The sequence below is a fragment of the Chiloscyllium plagiosum genome, unplaced genomic scaffold (genome assembly GCF_037043375.1).
Source record: "Chiloscyllium plagiosum isolate Xiang-an unplaced genomic scaffold, Cpla_swu_hap1 HiC_scaffold_14, whole genome shotgun sequence".
NCBI classification, from domain to species: domain Eukaryota; kingdom Metazoa; phylum Chordata; class Chondrichthyes; order Orectolobiformes; family Hemiscylliidae; genus Chiloscyllium; species Chiloscyllium plagiosum.
Window position 1 is genome coordinate 5,864,040 of NW_028270152.1, and position 27,159 is coordinate 5,891,198.

The following is a 27,159-nucleotide window of genomic DNA, read 5'->3' on the forward strand; positions in this document are numbered from 1 at the left end:
TTTATTGCCCTCACCAACTGCTCTTTAGAAGCTAGTGTGAGCTGTACCAAAATATTTAAGGGGAATTTGGGAGCTCAGAGGGTTCACCATCCAATCACAGCAACCTCATCTTCAGCTGCTGGTGGGCCCATGTCCCATCACAGACAGCATCCCCTCCCCTTCCCCAATCTGACCAGTGACAGCTCTCCGGCCCCAGGTAAGACAACTCAAGCCAAAACTTCAGAGAGCCAAGTATCTGAGAGGTACCTTCCTAGAGAGGTCTTTAATGGCAGCATTTGTTAACCCTAGACTCCAGTGTCAATATTTCGAGATTTCTGTTTGCCTGTGGCCCTCCCTCAAGGTGGTTCTGGGTGGGATGCTCTTCGGAGGGTTGGTGTACACTCGATGGACCGAATGGCCTGCTGCTATACTGTAGGCATTCTACGATTGACTGGGCCTTTGTCAAACCACCAGCAGCTCCACAAAACGGTCCTTGTTGGAATTTCCCTGAAAATCCCCTGCCCACCTCCTTAATGCAGCTCCCATCCCCCACTTTTACAGTCCCCTCCTCCCAGCCCAGCATCCTAGGCGCCAGACAAAAGCAGCTCCTCAAATTCAAATCCCACACAGCAGCATTCCCAAAAAACACAGAGTTCCAAAGTAACTAGATCAGGTGGGAATATTGACTCAGGGACCCTGCTTTCCCTGGTCCCAGGAAAGTCACTGACTCCCGCTGTCCATCAGGAGGCAGTGCTCAGTCAGTGTCTCCCCAGTATCAAATCACTGAGCAGGAAGCGCTACCTAGATATGGGAGGGGTCAGGTTCACAAAGGCAGGCAGACAGACAGAGGGTCCCCCCGTTGGTCCAACCCCCAGGTGACCTACCTTCTCGGCATTGTGGCGCTGACGGACTCCAGCTCCCTTGCCCTTTCCACCAGCCCCTGTCGGAACCAGCCGACCAGTCACTGTAATAAATAAAACATCAGCTTCACAGGAGTGCCAGGCCTGTACCGCGATATCACCCTCTCTACCCCGAAACTAAAACACTCCAACTCAGTCAGAACGAGGAAAGAGAGAGAGAGAGAGAGAGAGACAGAGAGAGAGGCAGAAGAAAGAGATGAAGAAGAGATGAAGAAGAAAGAGATGAAGAAGAAAGAGAGAAGCTGAACATACAATTTAGGTGCAGTGTAGGCCATTCGGCCTCTCACACATGCTGCCCCATCACGGCTGAACAGATTTGCCTCGACTTGATTCTCCAGCCCAATCCCGATGTTCATCAACAATCTCGCAACCTCCGCACTGAACTCTGGAAATGAGAGTTCCACAAACTCCCAACCTGGAGAGCAACAATTCCTTCCCATCTCCATCTCCAACGGGAGGCCTGTTATATTTAAACTGTGCCCTCTCATTCCAGTCTCTCCCCCAAAGGGAACTACCCACCCAGCTCCCACCCCCTCAATCCAGAATCTCATTCCTCTACACTCCAATGGATAGACCCACCTTCCCCCCCCCCTCCCCCCTCCCCCCCCCCCCCCCACCTCAAATCAACCTCTTCATCCCAGAAATCAGTCAAACTGCACATGGAAAAGGCCTTTCGGCCCATTGAGTCTGTGTCAGTCAAAAACAACCAGCCATGGGAAGCTGGTTTCCCAGCAGCAGGTCCACAATTGAAGGGGCTTTCTCTGAATTGCTTCCAATGGGATTCTTAAACAAGCGCTCCAAACTCTGCACAGTTCTCCAGACGTGGTCTCACTAACGCCCAGTACAAGTAAGATCAACATCCAGACTTTATTATTTCATTCCCTCAGCAACAAACACCCACATTCCATTAGCCTCCTGCAGGGACCTGCCAACTAACTTCTCAGGATTCATGTACAAGACCAGCCTGATCCCTCTGCCCTTCAGCACTCGGTGACCTCCTTTCCTGTCCGCTTCATCGGCCAAATTCCTGCCCCCCCCCCCCCCCCCACCCCTGCCCACTGTCTATACCTGCCTTCTCCCCACAGTGTCCATACCAACCAGCAGCATTCCCAATGCTTTGATCAAATTATTAATACAGATTGTAAAGAGCTTCTCCATTCAACAGGCACTCCACCGGTTAGACTCCTGACAACCTCCAGTCCAGCTGACAATTATACCCAATCCCACTGTATGTGGGTCTGAAAGGGTTAATCCTGCGAGGCACCGCCAGCGGTGGTGATGCTCTAAGGGCTTGGGGGAGTAAAAGAGCGGGGGATGGACAGCAGTCGGTGGGGTAAAAACAAAGACTGCAGATGCTGGAAACCAGATTCTGGATTAGTGATGTTGGAAGAGCACAGCAATTCAGGCAGCATCCAAAGAGCAGCAAAATCGACGTTTCGGGCAAAAGCCCTTCATCAGGAATAAAGGCAGTGAGCCTATGGTCATGGGAAGCACAATGAGCCACATCTCATACACTCTTCCGGTTAGACCAGAAGGTGTCTGTGCCTTGGCGCACACATACCAAGGCTATCTATCTATGTTACTGAGAATGACAACACAGAACACCCCCCTGACAAGGTGCTCATCTATAAACCCCAGCAAGCGGGACTTGGACAGTCTTTCAGGACATCAGACAAGGCTGCCTGCGTTAGGAACCCAAACCCTGGCGTTAGTGATTCTAATGAGGTGAACCTAATGTACCATTCTGAAAGGGATAGATAATATAGGAGCAGGGAGGTGTCTTCCACTGGCAGGTGGGAGTAGAACGAGGGGGGTTAGCCTCAGAATAACGGGGAGCAGGATTCGGACTGAGCTGAGGGGGATCTCCTTCACCCAGAGGGTTGTGAATCTGTGGAATTCCCTGCCCAGTGAAGCAGGCGAATGTTTTTAAGGCAAAGATAGATTTTTGAACAGTAAAGGAATTAATGGTTACGGTGAGATGGGGGGGTAAGTGGAGCAGAGTCCATGAAAAGACCAGCCATGATCTCATTGAATGGTGGGGCAGACTCGACGGGCAGGATGGCCTACTCCTGCTCCTGATGTTCTTATAGAGCAAGAGTTCCCTGATTGCACCAGATTAACAGCCCCAATCAGGGAGTCCTGGCTGACAGATAAGATCAGGCATGTCAGAGGTTCTGCTCACTCTGAGAGCTGGCTCTGAGGGAGCTGGGTCAGTGTCAGGGACTCTCCCTGTGTTAATAAAGGGGGGACCTGGTGACTGGATACTGACCTCTGGGGAGTTATTTCAGAGGCAAAATCTCTAAGGAGAAAGTGAGGACTGCAGATGCTGGAGATTAGAGTCAAAATTAGAGTGGTGCTGGAAAAGCACAGCAGGTCAGGCAGCATCCGAGGAGAAGGAAAATCGGGCACAAGGACTTCATCAGGATTGTCCTGTTCCTCAGATGCTGCCTGACCCGCTGTGCTTTTCCAGCATCACACTCTCGACGCAAAACCGCTTAGCCTGGCCTCATTTGCACAGACTGGAGCTGGTTCCAGAGTGTATAAAGTGAATTGCACCCTCTTTATTTAAACTGTGTGGATGGTCTATAAACAAGTTATTAATCCGATTCCAAAAGTCACGGTTTTACAATCGGAGCTTTTAGCCTCGGCTGAGTGATTGATTGGGTGTGATTGTTACTACAGAAGTACACGGTGACAAAATGCAAAACTTGGAAAATAAACCGGGTGTGTTAACTATGTCACTACGGAAAGCAACGGGACGTTTTCAAAATACCAGCATGGCACAATGGGCCAAATAGCCTCATTCTGTGACGTTCCCAGCCTCAGCACTAAAGCCTGAGATGGTCTATTTCAGCGGGAGGGCTACAGAGGACACATTCTAATCAAAAAAACAAAGAGAAGGAGCCAATGGGGCAGATGGATCTGGAGTACCAACCATGCCATTTTTATTGGGTACGAGTGAGAGTGAGACACAGCAGGGTCCATTCCAACATCACAGTATTTCACAGACACCAGCTAAAAATCACAAAGACACACCGAGTTCCCCAAGCATCCACTGCATGGGGTGGGAGCCTGGACTCAGAGGCCAGTCTCCTCTAACCACAGGCACTATTTCCAGGAGAAAAGTATTTCTCACACCATGCAGGTAAACCAATCTCTAGCACGGATACTTACATTGCTCCTCTGTTTATGAAGGAAGGGGATAGGTGCAGAGTATAGTTTTGGGAGCTTACCATGAACCACAATTGTGTTTCAGCGAGGGAACTGTTTCCAATACTGGCATTAGAATGTCCAGACAGTTCTCACGGCCTTGGACAGGGCGAGGAGGAAGTTTACCAGATTGCACCGGGTATTGTAGCTCATGATGTGTATGTGTGCACGTGGAGGGGTAGGGTGGTACACACGTGTACACACACACCCCTATCAGCAGTCATCCATGTGAATGTTTGAGAGAGAGGTGGGGGCTGTGTGAATGCAGGTAAATGGGCGAGAGTGAGAGAGCATGAGTGAGCGATGGTAAGAGACTGAGTGTGAGTGAGAGTGAGACAGTGAGCAAGACAGACAGAAATTCATTCACAACGTGCCTACTCTGCTTCCTGTAGCTTCAACAATCGTTTACTATTCAATGTCCACAACCAGACTTGACCAAGCAACCACAGTGAGCACCAGGAGTAAACAGGCTCAGCACCAAACCCAGAACAATGTCAACACAAAACCAGCAATGATAGACTTCAGTGAACGTGGAGACACTGGAGGAACTGGGATTGTTCTTCTCAGAGCCGAGACAGAATTTTTAAAAATTCACTCATGTGACACGGGGCCTAGATTTACCGCCCGTCCCTAGTTGCCCCTTGAGAAGGTGGGGGTGAGCTGCCTTCTTGACCCGCTGCAGTCCATGTGCTGTGGGTGGACCCACGATGCCCTGAGGGAGGGAATTCCAGGATTCTGACCCAGTGACACTGAAGGAGCGGTGATATATTTCCAAGTCAGGATGGTGAGGGGCTCGGAGAACTACTCGCAGGGGGTGGTGTTCCCATGTATCTGCTGCCCTTGTCCTTCTAGATGGAAGTGGTTTGGGAAGTGCTGTCTGAGGGTCTTCGGTGAATTTAAAGGGAGATTTAAATAAGGTGTTCAGAGTTGAATTTAGAAGCCTCTCATATTGACATTGTTGGGGTTCTCAATGACAAAGATTAAAATGGAGAAAGTTAGTCCAGGAGGAGGGATAGTAAAGGGTTAATGATTGGCTTGGTTCAGTGGGGGAGGGGGGGATAGAAGATCTCTTAATGGGAAAATCACAAAGGGTAGGTTGATAAAAGGTTAAAGGTTAAAAGACCCAGACTGAAGAAAGACATACCGCGGTGTGTGTGTGTGTGAGAGAGAGAGTCAGAGAGAGAGAGAGTCAGAGAGAGAGAGAGAGTCAGAGAGAGAGAGAGAGTCAGAGAGAGAGAGAGAGTCAGAGAGAGAGAGAGTCAGAGAGAGAGAGAGAGTCAGAGAGAGAGAGTCAGAGAGAGAGAGAGAGAGTGTCAGAGAGAGAGAGAGAGTGAGTCAGAGAGAGAGAGAGAGAGAGAGAGAGTGTCAGAGAGAGAGAGAGAGAGAGAGTGTCAGAGAGAGAGAGAGAGAGAGAGTGTCAGAGAGAGAGGAGAGAGAGAGTGTCAGAGAGAGAGAGGAGAGAGTCAGAGAGAGAGAGAGAGAGAGAGAGAGTCAGAGAGAGAGAGTCAGAGAGAGAGAGTCAGAGAGAGAGAGTCAGAGAGAGAGAGTCAGAGAGAGAGTCAGAGAGAGAGAGAGTCAGAGAGAGAGAGTCAGAGAGAGAGAGTCAGAGAGAGAGAGTCAGAGAGAGAGAGTCAGAGAGAGAGAGTCAGAGAGAGAGTGTCAGAGAGAGAGAGAGAGTGTCAGAGAGAGAGAGAGAGTGTCAGAGAGAGAGAGAGAGAGAGAGAGAGTCAGAGAGAGAGAGAGAGAGTCAGAGAGAGAGAGAGTCAGAGAGAGAGAGAGAGTCAGAGAGAGAGAGAGAGAGAGTCAGAGAGAGAGAGTCAGAGAGAGAGAGTCAGAGAGAGAGAGTCAGAGAGAGAGAGTCAGAGAGAGAGAGTCAGAGAGAGAGAGTCAGAGAGAGAGAGTCAGAGAGAGAGAGTCAGAGAGAGAGAGTCAGAGAGAGAGAGTCAGAGAGAGAGAGTCAGAGAGAGAGAGTCAGAGAGAGAGAGTCAGAGAGAGAGAGTCAGAGAGAGAGAGTCAGAGAGAGAGAGTCAGAGAGAGAGAGTGTCAGAGAGAGAGAGAGAGTGTCAGAGAGAGAGAGAGAGTGTCAGAGAGAGAGAGAGAGAGAGAGAGTCAGAGAGAGAGAGAGAGAGTCAGAGAGAGAGAGAGTCAGAGAGAGAGAGAGAGTCAAGAGAGAGAGAGTCAGAGAGAGAGAGTCAGAGAGAGAGTCAGAGAGAGAGAGAGTCAGAGAGAGAGAGAGAGTCAGAGAGAGAGAGTCAGAGAGAGAGAGAGAGTGTCAGAGAGAGAGAGAGAGTGTCAGAGGAAGAGAGAGAGAGAGAGAGTCAGAGAGAGAGAGAGAGAGAGTCAGAGAGAGAGAGAGAGTCAGAGAGAGAGAGTCAGAGAGAGAGAGTCAGAGAGAGAGAGTCAGAGAGAGAGAGAGTCAGAGAGAGAGAGAGTCAGAGAGAGAGAGAGAGTCAGAGAGAGAGAGAGTCAGAGAGAGAGTCAGAGAGAGAGTCAGAGAGAGAGAGAGTCAGAGAGAGAGAGAGTCAGAGAGAGAGAGAGTCAGAGAGAGAGAGAGACTGCGTGTGTATATGGGGGTTGTGTGTGTGTCTGTGTCTGTGTCTGTCTGTGTGTGGGAGGGGTGTGCGTGTGTCTGTGTGTATGGGGTGTGTGTGTGTCTGTGTGTGTCTATATATATATGTGTGTCCATTAGGGAAAATATGGTAAATTGGCTGTACAAATGTTGAGTGGTTCTTGTTCTGAATTGTAAGTGTATTCTCTCCCCCTGGCTGCTGTCAATCTGCAGAACAGCTCCTCACTGAGGGGAGGTTTCCTTCCAGCCCCAGGGACCATGTGGGGAGCTCACTTGTCAAGCTCAGAACTGAAGCCAGCACAGGGAATTGGAGCCGTCTAAATCATTCCAGTCAGGATCTGCAAATTCTTTCAATTCCCACCGCCGCTTTCCAGCAACACCTCCCCCTCCTGCCCCAACAATGAGAGGGAAAACATTCCAGTGAATTCTCTGCAGCGTGCAGCCGAGTTCTCCGGTGCAGTACTGACAGAGTGCTGCACTGTCAGAGGGTCCCCCAGCCCAACACTGATTCCACCCATTTAATCCCCACCCAGTAACTTCATGATGCTCTTTAGGAGTAGTCACTGATGACCACCTTCGGTCGATGTGCCTCTAATATTCAGCCAGAATGGGGAGAGCTATCTGGACTGCTGCAAAGCATGAGACCATTCAGCTCCTCATGGCCATACTAGCTCTTATCTACTGCCATCTCCCTGTATCCCCAAGTCATCTTCCTTTCCAGGAAACAATCCAATTCCCTCCTGCAAGCTGTGGTTGACCCTGCCTCCAGCCCATTCCCTCCCCGAACCACTCACTGTGTGGGAAAAGCCCTTCCCCCAACACTTCCAATTTGTGCCCTCTTTCACCTCGATTCTTTTATAACTCCCAGACGGCTTGGACACACTACAATTCCCCTACTGTTGCAACAGGTCCACAGCAGACACATTTCCCTAGCCCCACACTCATCCCTGGAACATTCGGAAACAAGGAATACCTACATCAGGCTCCGGATTATTGACTTTAGTGTTGCCTTCAGCACCATAATCTCAACAAAACTCATTTCCAAACTCCGAGACACAGAACTCTGCTTCTTCCCCCCCCCCCCCCACAACACTCTCACACACACACACACACACTCTCACACACATGCAATCCTTGACTTGCTGACCTACGGACTGCAATCAGAAGGATGGACGATAACCCCTCCTCCACCATAACCCTCAACACCGGGGTCCCCCATGGCTGTGTCCTCAGCCCCTCACCACACCCCTTATACTCTCAGGCTGTGTGTGTGTGTGGGGCCAAATCCCACCCCAACCCCATTCACAGATTGGCTGATGACACCGCGGTAGTGGGTCAGATCTCAGACAATGATGAGACGGAGTACAGGAAGGAGATCGGGTGCTTGGTGGTGGGTGTAAAGACACCAATCTCTCCCCCAGTGTCAGTGAACCAAAGGAGCTGGTCATTGTCTTCAGGAAGCAGAGAGGAGGCCACGCCCTATCTGTATCGACGGGGCTGAGGGGGAAGAGGGTGAACAGCATCAGGTTCCTGGGAGTGACCATCACCAACAATCTGTCCTGGTGCATTCACATCAACTCGGCAGTACAACAACACCTCTACTTCCTCAGGAGGCTAAAGGAATTCAGCATGCACACAAGGACTCTCACCAATTGTTATCGATGCACTACAGAAAGCATCCTATCCAGATGCAGGTTTGGCAACTGCTCTGCCCGGGACTGTAAGAAACTACAGAGAGTTGTGAACACAGCCCAGTCCATCACACCAACCAGCCTCCCATCCACTGACGCCATCTTAGACTTCCCACTACCTGGGGAAAGCAGCCATCACCATCGCAGACCTCTCCCAGCCCGGGTATACTCTCATCCATCAAGCAGAAGGTACAAAAGTTAGAAAACACATATCAATCGATTCAAGAACAGCTCCTTCACTGCTGTTGTCAGACTTATGAACAGACCTCTCATGTATTAGAGTTGATCTTTCTCTGCACCTTCTCCATAGAGGCTGTAACACTATGTGCTGTTACCCTGATGTATTTATGTAAGGTATGATTTGTCTGGATTGCACGCAACACACTAATTTTCACTGTATCTCAGTACATGTGACAATAAACCCTACAGTATTTATTATTAACTATTTTCTTTACCCATCCTGCTAGCTTTATTAATTTGTGCACATATATCCCAGGTCCCTCTGCCCTCCACCCTGATAAAGACAGCACTCTTCATTATATACAGTCTGTCCATATTCCTCCTGGCAAGATGCGTCCCCTCACACTTCCCCACGTTGAACTGCATCTGCTATCTGTCTGCCCACCTCACCAATGCAGAGACATCCAGGATGAGGAAAGGAGAGCCTGGTGCCAGGTTGAATACTCCCAGTCATGAACAAACCAATACTGACAGCTCGCCACTAATGCACCGTCCCCACTCAGTCAGATTCCACAACCTAACCCACCCGAGGAGCTTTCAGAATAAAGAGAAGTAGATACAAGACTCCAGCATCTGCACTCCTCACTTTCTCGTAGTTATGAGACTGTCGCAGTTTCGTTACTCAGAAACACATCACCGTTCCTTCACTGTCGCTGGGTCAGAATCCTGGGATTCCCTCCCTAAGGGCATTGTGGGTCTACCCACAGCACATGGACTGCAGCGGGTCAAGGAGGCAGCTCCCCCCCCCCCCCCACCTTCTCAAGGGGCGATGTCCGTGGAGGTGCTGGTGTTGGACTGGGGTGGACGAGGTCAGAGGTCACACGACACCAGGTTAGAGTCCAACAGGTTTATTTGAAACCACACTTTGAAAGCTAGTGCTTCCAAATAAACCTGTTGGACTCTAACCTGGTGTCGTGTGACCTCTGACCTTCTCAAGGGGCAATGAGCGATGGGGGATAAATACTGGCCAGCCTGGGAATGCATTACTTCATCCAATCCCAACAATATCTCCTTGGAATATTTTCCCCTTTGTGCGGTCAGTAATCCCTGCTGGAACAGGATTCCTGGTCCTCCCAATGAGACAAAGCCCCAACTCAATCACACAGTGAAGGACCTGGGAATTAAGAATTTTACAAACGGGGATCAGTGCCCGACAAACCCAAACCCCCATGAAAAGGAGAGCCTAGCAGAGTCTGTACAGTGCAGGAAGATCTGCAGCTCTGCCCTTTAATGGGATCTCCCACCAGCCTGTCAGCAGGTACTTCCACAAGCTTCAAAAGGACAACTTTCATTTCAGCCTCTTGCAAAGTTTGCACTGAAACATTCCGGAACGGCCGAGACACTTTTCTGAGAGGTCGTGTTTGAATGTGACAGTTTGGTGCAGAATTTCACAGCCCCAGTTCGTTACCGTGTCAACCCCACTCGCAATCACCAAAAGAAACAATCACTCAGGAAGCAGACAAGGACAAAATGTTTATATCTATCGTCCCTTTCAGCACCTCAGGACATCTGAACGCGTGTTACACCCACAGAAGGACTTCTTACAGGGTGGACCCTCTTCGAGGAAAGTGGCAGCCAATTTGTACACAGCAAGATCCCACTAATAAATCAGGACCACGTGTTTCAGCGATGGTGGCTAAGGAACAGATATTGATCAAAGCAGCTCCCCCCTCCATCCCCAAGATTTTGGCAAACAGTAGGGTGGAATATTCCACACGGAACAGAGCGCAGAGAGAGCTGGGGTTTAGCCATCGCCTACACAATGGGAGCTCAGAGTGCAGCAGAAACTCTAACCAAATCCAGCAACTGGAGGACACTACCTCAAACAAGATCCTAATGCCCCAGTGAGAGCCAGTGTGTGTGTGGGACTGTACCCCAGTGAGAGAGTGTGTGTGTGTGTTTGTGTCTGTCTGTCTGTGTGGGACTGTACCCCAGTGAGAGTCAGTGTGTGTGTGTGTGTGGGACTGTACCCCAGTGAGAGAGAGTGTGTGTGTGAGTGAGACTGAGAGACTGTACTCTAGTGAGTGTCAGTGTGAGTGGGACTGTACCACAGTGAGAGTCAGTCAGTGTATGTGTGTGTGTGTGTGGGACTGTACCCTACTGAGAATGTGTGTTGGGGACCATGCCCCAGTGAGAGTCTGTGTGTGTGAGACTGTACACCAATGAGAGTCAGTGAGAGAGAGAGAGAGAGTGGGACCATACCCCAGTGAGAGTCAGTGTGTGTGGATCTGTACCCTAGTGAAAGTCAGTGTGTGGGACTGTACCCCAGTGAGAGAGTGTGTGTGTGTGGGACTGTACCCTAGCGAGGGTCTGTGTGTGTGTGAGGGGGAGAGAGAGAGAGAGAGAGAGAGAGAGAGAGAGAGAGAGAGAGAGAGAGAGAGAGAGAGAGAGAGAGACTGTATCCCAGTGAGGGTGTATGTGAGAGACTGTACCCTAGCGAGAGTCAGTGTGTGTTGGGGACCATGCCCCAGTGCCCCACCCACGCCCTCCGCCTCCTCCATGATTTTCGCTTCCCCGGTCCCCAACACCTTATCTTCACCATGGACATCCAGTCCCTGTACACCTCCATCACGAAGGACTCAAAGCCCTCCGCTTCTTCCTTTCCCGCCGTACCAACCAGAACCCTTCGACTGACACCCTCCTTCGACTGACTGAACTGGTCCTCACCCTGAACAACTTCTCTTTCCAATCCTCCCACTTCCTCCAAACCAAGGGAGTAGCCATGGGCACCCGCATGGGCCCCAGCTATGCCTGCCTCTTCGTAGGATATGTGGAACAGTCCATCTTCCGCAGCTACACTGGCACCACCCCCCACCTTTTCCTCCGCTACATCGATGACTGTATCGGCGCCGCCTCGTGCTCCCACGAGGAGGTTGAACAGTTCATCCACTTTACCAACACCTTCCAGCCCGACCTCAAAATTACCTGGACCGTCTCAGTCTCCTCCCTCCCCTTCCTAGACCTTTCCATTTCTATCTCGGGCGACCGAATCGACACGGACATTTACTATAAACGACCGACTCCCACAGCTACCTGGACTACACCTCCTCCCATCCTGCCCCCTGTAAAAACGCCATCCCATTCTCCCAATTCCTTCGACTCCGCCGCATCTGCTCCCAGGAGGACCAGTTCCAAAACCGTACAACCCAGATGGCCTCCTTCTTCAAGGACCGCAATTTCCCCCCCGACGTGGTCGACGATGACCTCCACCGCATCTCTTCCACTTCCCGCTCCTCCGCCCTTGAGTCCCGCCCCTCCAACCGCCACCAGGACAGAACCCCACTAGTCCTCACCTACCACCCCACCAACCTCCATATACATCGTATCATCCTCCATCATTTCCGCCACCTCCAAACAGACCCCACCACCAGGGATATATTTCCCTCCCCTCCCCTATCAGTGTTCTGAAAAGACCACTCCCTCTGCGACTCCCTCGTCAGGTCCACACCCCCCACCAACCCAACCTCCACTCCCGGCACCTTCCCCTGCAACCACAAGAAATGCAAAACTTGCGCCCACACCTCCCCCCCAACCCTCGGACTCAGCACTACCTTCTTGACCTGCAATCTGCTTCCCGACCTCTCCACCCCCACTCCAGCCTATCACCCTCATCTTGACCTCCTTCCACCTATCGCATTTCCAATGCCCCTCCCCCAAGTCCCTCCTCCCTACCTTTTATCTTAGCCTGCTGGACACACTTTCCTCATTCCTGAAGAAGGGCTCATGCCCGAAACGTCGATTCTCCTGTTCCCTGGATGCTGCCTGACCTGCTGCGCTTTTCCAGCAACACATTTTTCAGCTCTAGTGAGAGTCAGTGTGTGTGTGTGTGTGTGTGACTATACCCCAGTGAGAGCGTGTGTGTGCGCGTGTGTGTGTGTGTGTGTGTGTTTGGGGGGGGGGGGGTGATAGGGGTGGAGGTGGAGGTGGAGGCTGCAGCTGGATATAGGTCACGGCTCTGGCTGAAAGAACGAAGGACGTTAAAAGGTGAAATGTCAGGAACCAATCGCAAAGAGACGTTATCTTTCTTCATGGAAGGCCACCCCATAGAAATCTGAATCTAGACCGAGTTCCAAATATTGCTGGCAAGGATAAAATGAAGATTTTTTGTTGAGAAAGAATAAAAATGAAATCAATTATCTTGCCTATTTATTTTAAATGTAAGGTTCATTGACACAACACAGTTGGCCATGACCTACACAACACAGGCAAACCCAGAAGGTCCCATTGTGTTTGGAGCAGGAGACAGCAGATTGCGTACAGTCACATTGGGGGGGGGGGGGACTACACTCATCAGCACCGATTACATTCACTTCCATTGACGGAACACAGAAATATCCAACGTTCAAAACTCAGCCAGTGATTCACCAAGTTCAGAGTCAGGAGTCAGAAACAAGAAAGACTTGCATTGCCTTAGCACCGTTCACATCCTCAGGACATGACAGTGTTTTACAGCTAATGAAGTGCTTCAATCCCCAGCACTGCTGTAATGCAGGCAACATGCCAGGTGAGCTTTGCATAGCAAGATCCCACTAACAGCTTTATGATCATTCATGATATGCTTCAGAGCATCAGCAATACATAGAACATAGAAAAGTACAGCACAGAACAGGCCCTTTGGCCCACGATGTTGTGCCGAGGTTTAATCCTAATGTAAAATATAATAACTTAACCTACACAACCCTCAACTCGCTGCTCTCCATGTGCCAGTCCAGCAGTCGCTTAAATGTCCCTAATGACTCTGCTTCCACCACCACCGCTGGCAACACATTCCATGCATTCACCACTCTCTGCGTAAAGAACCTACATCTGACGTCTCCTCTATACATTTCCCCTAATATCTTAAAACTATGACCCTTTGTGCCAGTCAATCCTGCCCTGGGGAAAGGTCTCTGGCTATTGACTCTATCCATTCCTCTCATTACCTTGTATACCTCGATCAGGTCATCTCTCTTCCTCCTTCTCTCCAGAGAGAAAAGTCCATGCTTAGTCAACTTCTCTTCATAAGGCAAGCCCTCCAGTGCAGGCAGCATCCTAGTAAACCTTCTTTGCACTCTCTCCAAAGCCCCTCTGTCTTTCCTATAGTAGGGGAACCAGAACTGGACACAATATTCCAAGTGTGGACTCACCAGGGACTTGTAAAGCTGCAGCAAAACCTCGCGGCTCTTAAACTCAATCCCGCTGTTAATGAAAACCAAAACACCACATGCTTTCTTAACAAGCCTATCCACTTGGGTGGCAACTTTGAGGGATTTATGTACTTGCACACCCAGGTCCCTCTGTTTCTCCACACTGCCAAGAATCCTGTCTTTAATCCTATATTCAGCATTCGAGTTTGACTTTCCAAAATGCATCACTTCGCATTTATCCAGGTTGAACTCCATCTGCCATTTCTCAGCCCAGCTCTACATCCTGTCTATGTCACGCTGCAGCCTGCAATAGCCCTCGATATTATCAACGACACCTCCAACCTTTGTGTCATCTGCAAATTTACTAACCCACTCCTCAACCTCCTTGTCCAAGTCACTTATAAAAACTATAAAGCACAGAGGCCCAAGAACAGAACCCTGTGGGACGCCACCCAACACTGACCTCCAGGCAGAATAATTTCCATCTACAACCACTCTCTGCCTTCTGTCAGCTAACCAATTCTGAATCCAGACAGCCAAATCTCCCTGTATCCCATACTTTCTGACTTTATGAATGAGCCTACCATGGCGAACCTTATCAAATGCCTTGCTGAAGTCCATATACACCACATCCACTGCTTGACCTTGGTCGACCTGTCTTGTCACCTCCTTGAAGAACTCAATAAGATTTGTGAGGCATGACCTGCCCCTCTCAAAGCCATGTTGATTGCCTTTAATCACGCTATGCTTTGCCAAATCGTCATTGATCCTATCCCTCAGAATTCTTTCCAAAGCTTTGCTGACCACAGATGAGGACTGACTGGTCTGTAATTGCCAGGGTTTTCCCTATTTCTCTTCTTGAAAAGAGGAACAACATTCGCCTCCTTCCAATCCTCCGGTACGACTCCTGTGGAGAGTGAGAAAGCAAAGGTCTTCACCAGTGGCTTAGCAACCTCTTTCTCGCTTCTGGGAGCAACCTGGGATAAATCTGGTCTGGCACTGGGGACTTATCAATCTTCATGTTTGCCAATAAATGGAGGCCATTCAGCCCTTCGAGATCCAATCTGTCATTCTCTGGGATTATGTTGGATTTTCTGCCTCCAGGTCAGTGTCCTGCACTAATCCCCAAGTTCCTTGATCTATGATCCTTTATGGTGGTCAGTGTTTCCCACTGTAATTCCTACATCCCTATTGCATTAACTGTGCGGGGAATATTTGCAAAGGACATCAAGTACTTTTTCCCCAGCACCAACATCTCCCAAAATAATACGAGCAAAACACTGCAGATGCTGAAAATCTGAAACAAACGCAGAGCAAGTGATGGAGAAACTCTGCAGGTCTGACAGCATCTGGGGAGAAAGTTCATTCCTGAACTGGACTCAAAGTTACAGAGATGTGCAGCATGGAAACAGACCCCTCAGTCTAACCAGATATCCTAACCTAATCTAGTCCCATTTGCCAGCACTTGGCCCATATCCCTCTAAACCCTTCCTATTCATATCCCCTTCCAGATGCCTTTTAAATGCTGGAATCGTACCAGCCTCCACCCCTTCCTCTGGTAGTGTTTGATATTTCCTGCATTGATCACAGAAGAGACAACTTCAGTCAAAGATGAACAGTAAAGGATACAGTAGCAATATGCACTAATCCCCCAGAGTTTCTCAGCAAGCTGTTCAAATCCCGTCACAGCACCTGGCAGAATTAATCTCATTAATAAAATCAGAAAGACACCATTGTCATTAAAAACTGCCCCTTGGAGAAGGAAACCTGCCACCCTCACTCAGTCAAGTCCACAGCCATGTGCTTCATCCAGAAATGCTTTTCAAGGGGTAATTAGGGATGGAGTTTTTCAAGCAAATCAGGGCATCACTGTTACAGGAAGGATAGATCAGCTTGGAGGGAGTACAACACAAGTTTACAGAACAATACCTGGACTTCAGGAGGTAAGTAATGGGGAGAGATTATTCAGATTAGGCCTGTTTACTCTGGAATTTAGCAGCTTCAGAGGTGACCCGAGTTGGGGTGGAGAGAATGGAGCTTGGGGCAGAGTCTGAAAACAAACTCCTCGGGTCTTCCTGGTTTTTAACAGGAGCAAGTTTCTGCTGGTCTGGTCTGTCCTGTCAGATAGTCAGTTGATAATGCAGCGAGGGTGGAGGATGGGAGAAGCTGGTGGGGAGGGAGAGCTCAATGTCAGCAGCAGAGACATGGAAACTGAGACTGTGTGTTTGCAGATGATGATGCTGAAGGACAGGGTGTAGGTGAGGAACAGGAGGGGCCAGGGATTTGGGAGGGTTGGGGGAGGCGTTGATGGTGGAGTGCAGTACACACAATGGCTCAGGAGTGGGAGATAAAAGCAGTGCCCATGATTCTCTGACAGTGACTGAACAGATAAGAATGGGACCAGGAGAGAGCAGTCCCTGTTCTGTCCCACCCCCTACAACTTGACATGGAGGGGGGGGTGGGGAGAGATTTGGAGAGACACACGAGACAAGGAGAGCCCGCCCAGACTGCAGCAGTATTCCGGATTATCGTGGTGGATCGGGCTGTGGTCTCATCTTCATTTTCCCGTCCGCTCCCCGTGTGCCTCAGCTCTCTCGACTGGAATCGATCCGACCCAGCCACGCGTCAGTGTAAAGACCCACTCTCCATGACATTCCGGGGGGGGGGGCGGAGAAGGTCACTCACTGAGGGAAAAGATTCCTCACCTCCACATTACAAGGGAGACTCCGATTCTGAAAGTGTGCCCCTCATTTTGTCCAAACCTCATGCAACAAGAAACATCTATTTCACGGGAGAAATCAAAACTTTTAAAAGGCGTTGGGGATGTGGAAAGATAGTGGACATGTGACATTGAGACAGATGATCAGCCATGATCATACAGAATAGAGCAGCAGGCTTGAAGGGCTGAATGGCCAACTCCTGGACCGAGCTTCTGTGTTTGTAAATCTCTCAAACAATCAATCAATCAATCAATCATGACCTCAGCCCCAGCTCCATCGTTTGGCCACTCACTCAGAGCCAGCGCCGAGGGAGCGCCGCGCTGTCGGAGGGTCAACGCCAGCTGATACTGGGAGATGGTGAGTGATCTGTTGTTGTGTCGCTCTTTCAGATTTGTCTCTCTCCCGGCACTGAGTATATTTTCGATTAAACTAACTTTCAAAAGCTGTACAGCCCTTTTCAAACTCAAACCATGAGGCTACAAAGTGTTTTTTTGGAAAGCAATGGGATGCCAACACAAAACAATTACAGACTGTTCCTCATCTTCCCACAAGTATGGATTTCACAATCACACTCATCACCACATCCCTTCATCTCAAGCCAAAACAATGGAAATAGAAACCCAGCCTTGGTGAATAAACTCCAGCCAACAGGGGGATTACATCTCAGATTATATTTTACTCATCTTTCAGTAACATTGGAATTTCACCATGTGTTTTCACAATGAAAATTCCAGAGGAGAGGGGAGAATGACTGCCCCTTGACATCAAGGCTGCATTCAACCGAGTGTGGCATCACAGAGCCCGAGAAAAACCCAGAATCAATGGGTGTCGGGGCAAACTCTCTGCTGGTTAGAGACATTCCTGGTACATGGGAAGATGGTCGCAGTTGTGGAAGGTCAGCCATCTCAGCTCCAGGACATCTCTGCAGGAGTTCCTCAGGGTAGTGTCCTAGGCCCAACCACCTTCAGCTGCTTCACCAATGACCTTCCCTCCATCATAAGGTCAGAAGTGGGGATGGTCACCGATGATTGCACAACATTCAGCACCATTCGCATCTTCTCAGATACTGAAGCAGTCTGTGTCCAAATACAGCAAGATCTGGACAATACTCAGGCTTGGGCTGACAAGTGGCAAGTAACATTTCACGCCACACAAATGCCAGAATATGGCCATCACCAATAAGAAACAATCTAACCCTCACCCCTTGACATTCAATGGTGTTACTATCACTGTATCCCCACTGTCAATATCCTGGGGGTTACCATTGATCAGAAACTCAACTGGACTCACCACATAAACACAGCAGCTACAAGAGCAGGTCAGAGGCTGCGAATCCTGCAGTGAGTAACTCCCCTCCTGACTCCCCAAAGCCTGTCCACCATCTACAAGGCACAGGTCAGGAGTGTGATGGAATACTCCCCACTTGCCCTGGATGGGGACAGTTCCAACAACACTCAAGAAGCTCGACACCATCCAGGACAAGCAGCCGCTTGATTGGCACCACATCCACAAATATCCCCTCCCCTCCCCCACCGATGCTCAGTAGCAGCAGTGTGTACTATCTACAAGATGCACTGCAGAAACTCACCAAAGACCCTCAGGCTGCACCTTCCAAACCCATCTAGAAGGACAAGGACAGCAGATACACAGGAACACCACCCCCTGAAAGTTCCCCTCCAAGCCCCTCACCATCCTGACTTGGAAATATATCGCCCTTCCCTCAGTCTGGCTGGAACAAAACCTGCTGAGGCTTTTCATCACTCACGGGATGTGGAGGCCACTGATCAGGCCAGCAATTGTCGGTCATCCCTAACTGCTCCCCGGATGGGGTGTCTTTGGAGGGAATTTGCTACAAAAAGGCTGGTTTTCTGGGAGAGAGTTCCTCTATCCATGCCCGAGGTTTGCACAGAGCCCTTTTTGTGTCCTGCAGGTTGGCTGGTGTTCAGGAATAATTGTTACTGACTGTTCTCTCTCTTCAGTTAACTGTCTGAGCACATTCATCACGAGGACAGCGGGGATGTGGGAAACTGATCCACTGCACAACAGTCTCTCCCTGGTACGTGGCCTGTTTCCATTTCAGGGGATGTCTACATTCCCCTTCCAAACCTTTCCTGAAACTGCTAACTCTTAATGGGCATCGTTCAGAATCATTGAATCCCTACAGTGTGGAAGCAGGCCAGTCATCCCATCAAATCCATACTGACCCTCCGAAAAACATCCCACTCAGAATCACCCCCTACCCTATCCCTGCAACCCTGCACTCCCCATGGCTAATGAACCTAACCTACACATCCTTGAACACTACGGGCAATTCAGCATGGCCAATCCACCCTGGGAGAAAACCGGAGCACCCGGAGGAAACCCATGCAGACATGGGGAGAATGTGCAAACTCCACACAGAGAGTCACTCAAGGGTGGAATCGAACCTGGGTCGCTGGCGCTGTGAGGCAGCAGTGCTAACAACAGGGCAACACAGGTCACGTTTAATACTTGGAAATAATATTTCAAGATCCCTGACTAGGTACAGGTGAAGGCCATTCAGTCCTTCAAACCTGTCCACCATTTTATCAGATCCTAGCTGATCTGTAACTCCAGTAAGCCATTCTTCCCCAGACCCAACAAACTATGAGCTCACATTTGAAAGCTCCCTCAGCACCCAGAGAGTTTCGGGCAAGTTCTCCAGGTTTCCATTTACCCTCAGTCTGGAAGTGCTGCCTACTTCCCTCGGAGAGGAGCGAATCTGTGGAATCCCACAGAGGGCTGTCGGGGGCTGGGTCATTCAGTCTATTCACGGCTGAGGCAGACGGATTGTTCATCAGGAAGGGGATCGAGGGTTAAAGGGGAAGAGGCAGGAAAGTGAAGTTGAGGATAATGAAACCAGCCATAACCTGACTGAATGGTGAAGCAAACTTGATGGACCGAATGGCCCACTCCTGCTCCCATGTATTACTCTCTGAACTGTGTGTCTGCAGTCACCTGTGTGCCAGACTGGGGAAGAACAGGAGAAAGTGATCACAGCAGGTCCTGGGGGTCAGTCGAGAGTGTGGTGCTGGAAAAGCACAGCAGGTCCTGGGGATCAGTCGAGAGTGTGGTGCTGGAAAAGCACAGCAGGTCCTGGGGATCAGTCGAGAGTGTGGTGCTGGAAAAGCACAGCAGGTCCTGGGGGTCAGTCGAGAGTGTGGTGCTGGAAAAGCACAGCAGGTCCTGGGGGTCAGTCGAGAGTGTGGTGCTGGAAAAGCACAGCAGGTCCTGGGGGTCAGCCGAGAGTGTGGTGCTGAAAAAGCACAGCAGGTCCTGGGGGTCAGTCAAGTGTGGGGTGCTGGAAAAGCACAGCAGGTCCTGGGGATCAGTCGAGAGTGTGGTGCTGGAAAAGCACAGCAGGTCCTGGGGGTCAGTCGAGAGTGTGGTGCTGGAAAAGCACAGCAGGTCCTGGGGATCAGTCGAGAGTGTGGTGCTGGAAAAGCACAGCAGGTCCTGGGGGTCAGTCGAGAGTGTGGTGCTGGAAAAGCACAGCAGGTGCTGGAGGTCAGCCGAGAGTGTGGTGCTGGAAAAGCACAGCAGGTCCTGGGGGTCAGTCGAGAGTGTGGTGCTGGGAAAGCACAGCAGGTCCTGGGGGTCAGTCGAGAGTGTGGTGCTGGGAAAGCACAGCAGGTCCTGGGGGTCAGTCGAGAGTGTGGTGCTGGAAAAGCACAGCAGGTGCTGGAGGTCAGTCGAGAGTGTGGTGCTGGAAAAGCACAGCAGGTCCTGGGGGTCAGTCGAGAGTGTGGTGCTGGGAAAGCACAGCAGGTCCTGGGGGTCAGTCGAGAGTGTGGTGCTGGAAAAGCACAGCAGGTCCTGGGGGTCAGTCGAGAGTGTGGTGCTGGAAAAGCACAGCAGGTCCTGGGGGTCAGTCGAGAGTGTGGTGCTGGAAAAGCACAGCAGGTGCTGGAGGTCAATCGAGAGTGTGGTGCTGGAAAAGCACAGCAGGTGCTGGAGGTCAGTCGAGAGTGTGGTGCTGGAAAAGCACAGCAGGTGCTGGAGGTCAGTCGAGAGTGTGGTGCTGGGAAAGCACAGCAGGTCCTGGGGGTCAGTCGAGAGTGTGGTGCTGGAAAAGCACAGCAGGTCCTGGGGGTCAGTCGAGAGTGTGGTGCTGGAAAAGCACAGCAGGTCCTGGGGGTCAGTCGAGAGTGTGGTGCTGGAAAAGCACAGCAGGTGCTGGAGGTCAGTCGAGAGTGTGGTGCTGGAAAAGCACAGCAGGTCCTGGGGGTCAGTCGAGAGTGTGGTGCTGGAAAAGCACAGCAGGTGCTGGAGGTCAGTCGAGAGTGTGGTGCTGGAAAAGCACAGCAGGTGCTGGAGGTCAGTCGAGAGTGTGGTGCTGGAAAAGCACAGCAGCTCAGGAAAAGATTTTACAAGTATTAAAAAAGTGACCCATGTCACTCCCTGAGGAAGGGCTTGTGTCTGAAACGTCGATTCTCCTGCTCCTCGGATGCTGCCTGAGCTGCTGTGCTTTTCCAGCGCCACACTCTCGACTAATAGCAAGACAGCACAGGAACAGGCCCGTCGGCCCACCTACACTGTGCTGACACATGATGCCTTTCTAAACTAAAACCCTTTTGCCTTTATGCTGTCCGCATCCCTCTATTCCCTGCCCCTTCATGTATCTGTCAAGATGCCTCTTATTTGCTGTTACTGGACCCACCTCCTCTGACAGCACATTCCAGGCACTTACCATCCTGTGTGTGTGAAACACCTGCCTCTCACATCACCTTTAAACTTACCCCCTTTCACCTTAAATGTACGCCTCCGTAGTAATTGACCTTCCTACCCTGGGATAAAGATTGCGACTATCCAGTCTGTCTGCGCCTTTCAGAAGTTTATAAACTTCTATCCGCTCACCCCTCATCCTTCAATGTTCAAGTGAAAACAAACCAAGTTTATCCAGTGAAGGTGGTGTTTGGTATGCTTTCCTTTATTGGTCAGAGTATTGAGTACAGGAGTTGGGAGGTCATGTTGCGGCTGTACAGGGCATTGGTTAGGCCACTTTTGGAATAATGTGTATAATTCTGGTCTCCTTCCTATTGGAAAGATGTTGTGAAACTTGAAAGGGTTCAGAAAAGATTTACAAGGATATTGCCAGGATTGGAGGATTTGAGCTACAGGGAGAGGCTGAATAGGATGGGGCTGTTTCCCTGGAGCGTCGGAGGCTGAGGGGTGACCTTATTGGGTGGTACGTGTGTGGAATGAGCTGCCAGAGGAAGTGGTGGAGGCTGGTACAATTGCAACATTTAAAAGGCATTTGGATGGGTATATGAATAGGAAGGGTTTGGAGGGATATGGGCCGGGTGCTGGCAGGTGGGACTAGATTGGGTTGGGATATCTGGTCGGCATGGACGGGTTGGACCGAAGGGTCTGTTTCCGTGCCGTACATCTCTAGGACTCTCCTCATAGCTAATTTCCTTCCCTAAGGGGCATGGGTTGACCAGATGGGCTTTCACAGCAATTGATAAATTCAGAAACAAATTAACAGAATTTAAATTCCACAAGGTGCTGTGGTGGGATTTGAACCTGTGGCTCTGGAACATGAGCCTGAGCTCCTGCATTTCTCATCCAGTGACATTAACCCCGAGCAGGGGCTGCTGGAGGTTAGAGAAATAGGGAAGGTGGGGGACCCAGGTGAGTTAATGTACTGCCTGTAGCATTTGGATGAGGTCAGGTTTCGAGGCTAGAACGTAGATTAGCAGCTGGATTGGGAAGTCAAGTCATCAAAGGCACGAATGAGGACTTCAGTAGCCGATGAGCCGAGCTGGGGTGGAGCCCTGATGATATCACTGAAATGGGCAGGGTCAGTGACAGGCTGATCTCGGAGTGAGGGAATATGATATTCAAGTGACAAAGGGTCAGGATCAGCAGCAAGCAGCTACTGTACGGTGTAGGAGGGAGTCTGTGACGGGTGCCAAAAATTCCCAAACTCCAGTTTGCTTTGGGCTGTGAATTCTCTCTGAATGTCAATGAGCAGATTCTTTGTCAAAGGAACACAAAGCCACAGACTCAAAAGGATCTGGAAAGCAGCCCAAGCAGAGCAACTCAATCCCAGCCAGAGAGAAGGAGCAAGGCCGTAATTGGCCCAGAGCCCCACTCTCCATCTATGAACAATGCCAAGGCATCTCAGTCTCATACTGATCAAACATTCAATCCCAAGGTTTAGATACAAAAGGAATTTCTGAAGAGCAGATACCAGACACGAAAATACACCACATTGCAACAACAATAGTATTTATATAGCATTTCCAACATGATAACAGAGGTGGGAAGCAATGTGAGAGTAGTGTCAGGAGGGAATGCACAGCTAGCAATGGTGAAGCAATACCAATCAAGGACAGAACAGAAGGAGCTGAGCTAACCTGGAAGGGGCAGGGAGGAATTTTAAAACAAATCTGAACCTATCAGAAAAACCATCATGTGTCCATTGTGCAGATGTTGCAGAAAGGACATCAGTCTCAGAGAGACACAAACCGCAGACACCAGCGTCTCAAATACACTCAGAATCACACTATCCAGTCAGACTCACACATAAACGCTCTGGGGTAAAGGGCACAACCATAGCACAAACCATTTACAGGCCATTTTGGGGAGAGGGTCTCCGAGATCTCCTGCTAGCCCCTCTGTAGTGGGATCGCAAGTTCAGAACTGTTCAAGCTCACCAAGGTCCACACTGATCCCTCAGCTAGAACCAACTCTCACTCTCCGGCAAACTAAAATACCACACCCAAGAAAGTTAAAAATCCCACAACACCAGGTTATAGTCCAACAGGTTTATTTGGAAGCACTGGCTTTCGGAGCGCTGCTCCTTCGTCAGATGTTCCTACATCACCATACTGCTTCCAATTAAACCTGTTAGACTATAACCTGGTGTTGTGGGATTTTTAACTTTCTCCACCCCAGTCCAACACCGGCTCTTCCACATCATGACACCCAAGAAAATCACCCTCATCTCCTCCTCCCCACAGCTAGCCCACAAACTGCCCAGGGTTTCTGCAATCCCCCTTCCAGCTTCCCAGGGCTTATTTTCCAGGACATTTGCTTCAAATGTCTAACTTGGCCCAGTGAGATGACCCTGCTCCCACCCCAGTCCAGACCTAATGCTGATCATTGATCCCCATGTACAGTAGTGCTGGGGCAGTGCTGCACTGTCAGAGGCACTCTCAGTTCAGATTTTTTTTTTAAAACCAGGCCTCGTGAGTCCACCCGGATAAATGTGAAAGATTCCCCGGGCTCTATTCCAAAGGAAGGGGGTAACAGTCACCCTCAAAGTCGATCATCTGGGCCATTGCTGAGTCTGGGAGCTTGCTGAGCGCGAATTGGCGTTTCTGTATCACAACTGACTTCAAGAAGGTAGCTCCTATAGATGGGAAGTTCCCTGGATATGTACATGAAAACTACCTTTAAACATTGGAAATTTGATTTTTTTTCCCTAAAAAAAGTCACCAACGTGTCAGCAGTTCTCAGTCTCTTCACTGTCTCAGCTAACTTTCAAACACTTGATGTAGATTGCCATGATTGGGGGGGGGGGGTGGACATGACACGAAATTCCCCACCCCAGCGCCGTCCCGGTGAATTTGCAAATCGCTGCAGAGTCAATTTCACCCGTTACATTACCTGGGCTGAAACTGCCTTGGAAGTAAAGGACGAGGAGGAGGAAGGATCCCAGGCAGGTGAGAGCGGCGAGGCGAACCGCCCGGGACCTCCTCATTGCACTCAGCTCCAGCCTGGGGTAAGCAGGAACACCTTACCCCCCCACCCCTGCCCGGCTCCCTGGCTGTGCAGGCAGAGGGAGCAGAGACACGGGCTGCCTTCCCAACCCGATACCGTCCGCCACAATGTATCCCCGCTTCAATGTAGCAGGTTCCACTGGGACCTACCACCAGGGCAGGGGGGGTGCTCCACCAACCACTGCCACCTCCAAACCTGCCTCTCTCCCAGGTTTTAGCAGATTACCTTCAGCATTGACCGTACACTGCTCACACTTTTAACCCTTTGCAATATCATTTCGATGAAGGGCCCGGATGTCTGAAGCCAGTTCCCTATGTCCCGCTGTCCACCCCCTCGATAGTTGGTTCATCCCGTTACCGTATTGTCCCGAATAAACCTTCCCCACACGCCCGTCCATTCAGAAGCAGAGTCCTAGAGATGTACAGAGCGGAAACAGACCCTTCGGTCCAACCCGTCCATGCTGACCAGATATCCCAATCCAATCTCGTCCCACCTGCCAGCACCCGGCCCATATCCCTCCAAATCCTTCCTATTCATATACCCATCCAAATGCCTTTTAAATGTTGCAATTGTACCAGCCTCCTCCACTTCCTCTGGCAGCCTATTCCATACACGTACCACCCTCTGTGTGAAAAAGTTGCCCCTTAGGTCTCTTTTATATCTTTCCCCACTCACCCTAAACCTATGCCCTCCAGTTCTGGACTCCCCCACCCCAGGGAAAAGACTTTGTCTATTTATCCTATCCATGCCCCTCATAATTTTGTAAACCTCTATAAGGTCACCCTTCAGCCTCCGACGCTCCAGGGAAAACAGCCCCAGCCTGTTCAGCCTCTCCCTATAGCTCAGATCCTCCAACCCTGGCAACATCCTTGTAAATCTTTTCTGAACCCTTTCAAGTTTCACAACATCTTTCCGATAGGAAGGAGATCAGAATTGCACACAATATTCCAACAGTGGCCTAACCAATGTCCTAGAGGTAAAAACAATGACTGCAGATCCTGGAAACCAGATTCTGAATTAGTGGTGCTGGAAGAGCACAGCAGTTCAGGCAGCATCCAAGGAGCTCCTTGGATGCTGCCTGAACTGCTGTGCTCTTCCAGCACCACTAATCCAGAACCAATGTCCTGTACAGCCGCAACATGACCTCCCAACTCCTGTACTCAATACTCTGACCAATAAAGGAAAGCATACCAAACGCCTTCTTCACTATCGTATCTACCTGCGACTCCACTTTCAAGGAGCTATGAACCTGCACTCCAAGGTCTCTTTGTTCAGCAACACTCCCTAGGACCTTACCATTAAGTGTATATGTCCTGCTAAGGTTTGCTTTCCCAAAATGCAGCACCTCGCATTTATCTGAATTAAACTCCATCTGCCACTTCTCAGCCCATTGGCCCATCTGGTCCAGATCCTGTTGTAATCTGAGGTAACCTTCTTCACTGTCCATGACACCTCCAATTTTGGTGTCATCTGCAAACTTACTAACTGTGCCTCTTATGGTCACATCCAAATCATTTATATAAATGATGAAAAGTAGTGGACCCAGCACTGATCCATGTGGCACTCCACTGGTCACAGGCCTCCAGTCTGAAAAACAACCTTCCACCACCACCCTCTGTCTTCTACCTTTGAGCCAGTTCTGTATCCAAATGGCTAGTTCTCCCTGTATTCCATGAGATCTAACCTTGCTAATCAGTCTCCCATGGGGAACCTTGTCGAACGCCTTACTGCAGTCCACATAGATCACATCTACTGCTCTGCCCTCATCAATCCTCTTTGTTACTTCCTCAAAAAACTCAATCAAGTTTGTGAGACATGATTTCCCACACACAAAGCCATGTTGACTATCCCTAATCAGTCCTTGCCTTTCCAAATACATGTACATCCTGTCCCTCAGGATTCCCTCCAACAACTTACCCACCACCTACGTCAGGCTGACTGGTCTATAGTTCCCTGGCTTGTCCTTACCACCCTTCTTAAACAGTGGCACCACGTTAGCCAACCTCCAGTCTTCCAGCACCTCACCTGTGACTATCGATGATACAAATATCTCAGCAAGAGGCCCAGCAATCACTTCCCTAGCTTCCCACTGAGTTCTCGGGTACACCTGATCAGGTCCTGGGGAGTGTAAGAGTCAAACTCTTGCAAATGTTGGGGATCTGAAATAAAAACAGGGAGTACTGGAGGATCTCTGCGGATCACAGAGATCTACAGTTTAATAGTAGGCCCTTCGGCCCATCGCTGTGTCTGTGAAAAGGAAGAGAGAAAGAGACAAAAGAGTTAATGTTTCAACTCCAATCACTGTTTCCCCTTCCACTGATACTGCCAAACCATAGGACCATGATTGAGAGGTGTAGAATTAGACCATTCAGCCCATCAAGTCTACTCCGCCATTCATTCATGGCTGATATGTTTCTCAACCCCAGTCTCCTGCCTTCTCCCTGTAACCCTTGATCCTCTAACCAATCAGGAACCGATCTATCTCTGTCTTATTGCCTTGGCCTTCACAGCCCTCTGCAGGAATGTATTCCACAGACTCCCCACCTTCTGGCTGAAGAAATTCCTCCTCATCTCAGTTATAAAGATCAGACACCAGGTTATAGTCAGAATGGTTTATTTGGAAGCACTAGCTTTTGGAGCGCTGCCCCTTCGACAGGTGAAGTGAGAGGGAAGAGCACAGACATGGAATATATGAGCAGAGAGATCAAAGGCAGAGAGATCAAAAGATCATACAGATGGTGTGAGTGGAGTTGGATAATAAATCTCTGTGGGTGATCAAGAGTGTCAGACGGTGTGAGTAAAGTGTCAACAGCTGAATAAAGTTAAAAATCACACAATATCAGGATATTGTCCAAAAGGTTTAGTTGCACCTGATGAAGGAGCGTCGATCTGAAAGCTAGTGCTTCCAAATAAACCTGTCGGACTATAACCTCGTGTCGTGAGATTTTTAACTTT

The 27,159-nt window shown here is 49.9% G+C and overlaps 1 protein-coding gene across 1 annotated transcript in view; it reads right to left on the bottom strand.

The window, feature by feature from the left end:
* The window catches only part of LOC122558792 (carbohydrate sulfotransferase 11-like), a 61,608-nt gene extending 37,309 nt beyond the window's left edge, over positions 1-24,299 (bottom strand). Inside the window, exons 1-2 of the mRNA XM_043707571.2 lie at positions 24,091-24,299; positions 864-943 (exon numbers count right to left, since the gene is read on the bottom strand). Of these exons, the coding sequence (XP_043563506.1) occupies positions 864-943; positions 24,091-24,184 (174 nt within the window). The 5' untranslated portion in view covers positions 24,185-24,299. The remainder of the gene's footprint in view (positions 1-863; positions 944-24,090) is intronic.
* Between the last annotated feature and the right edge of the window lie 2,860 nt (positions 24,300-27,159).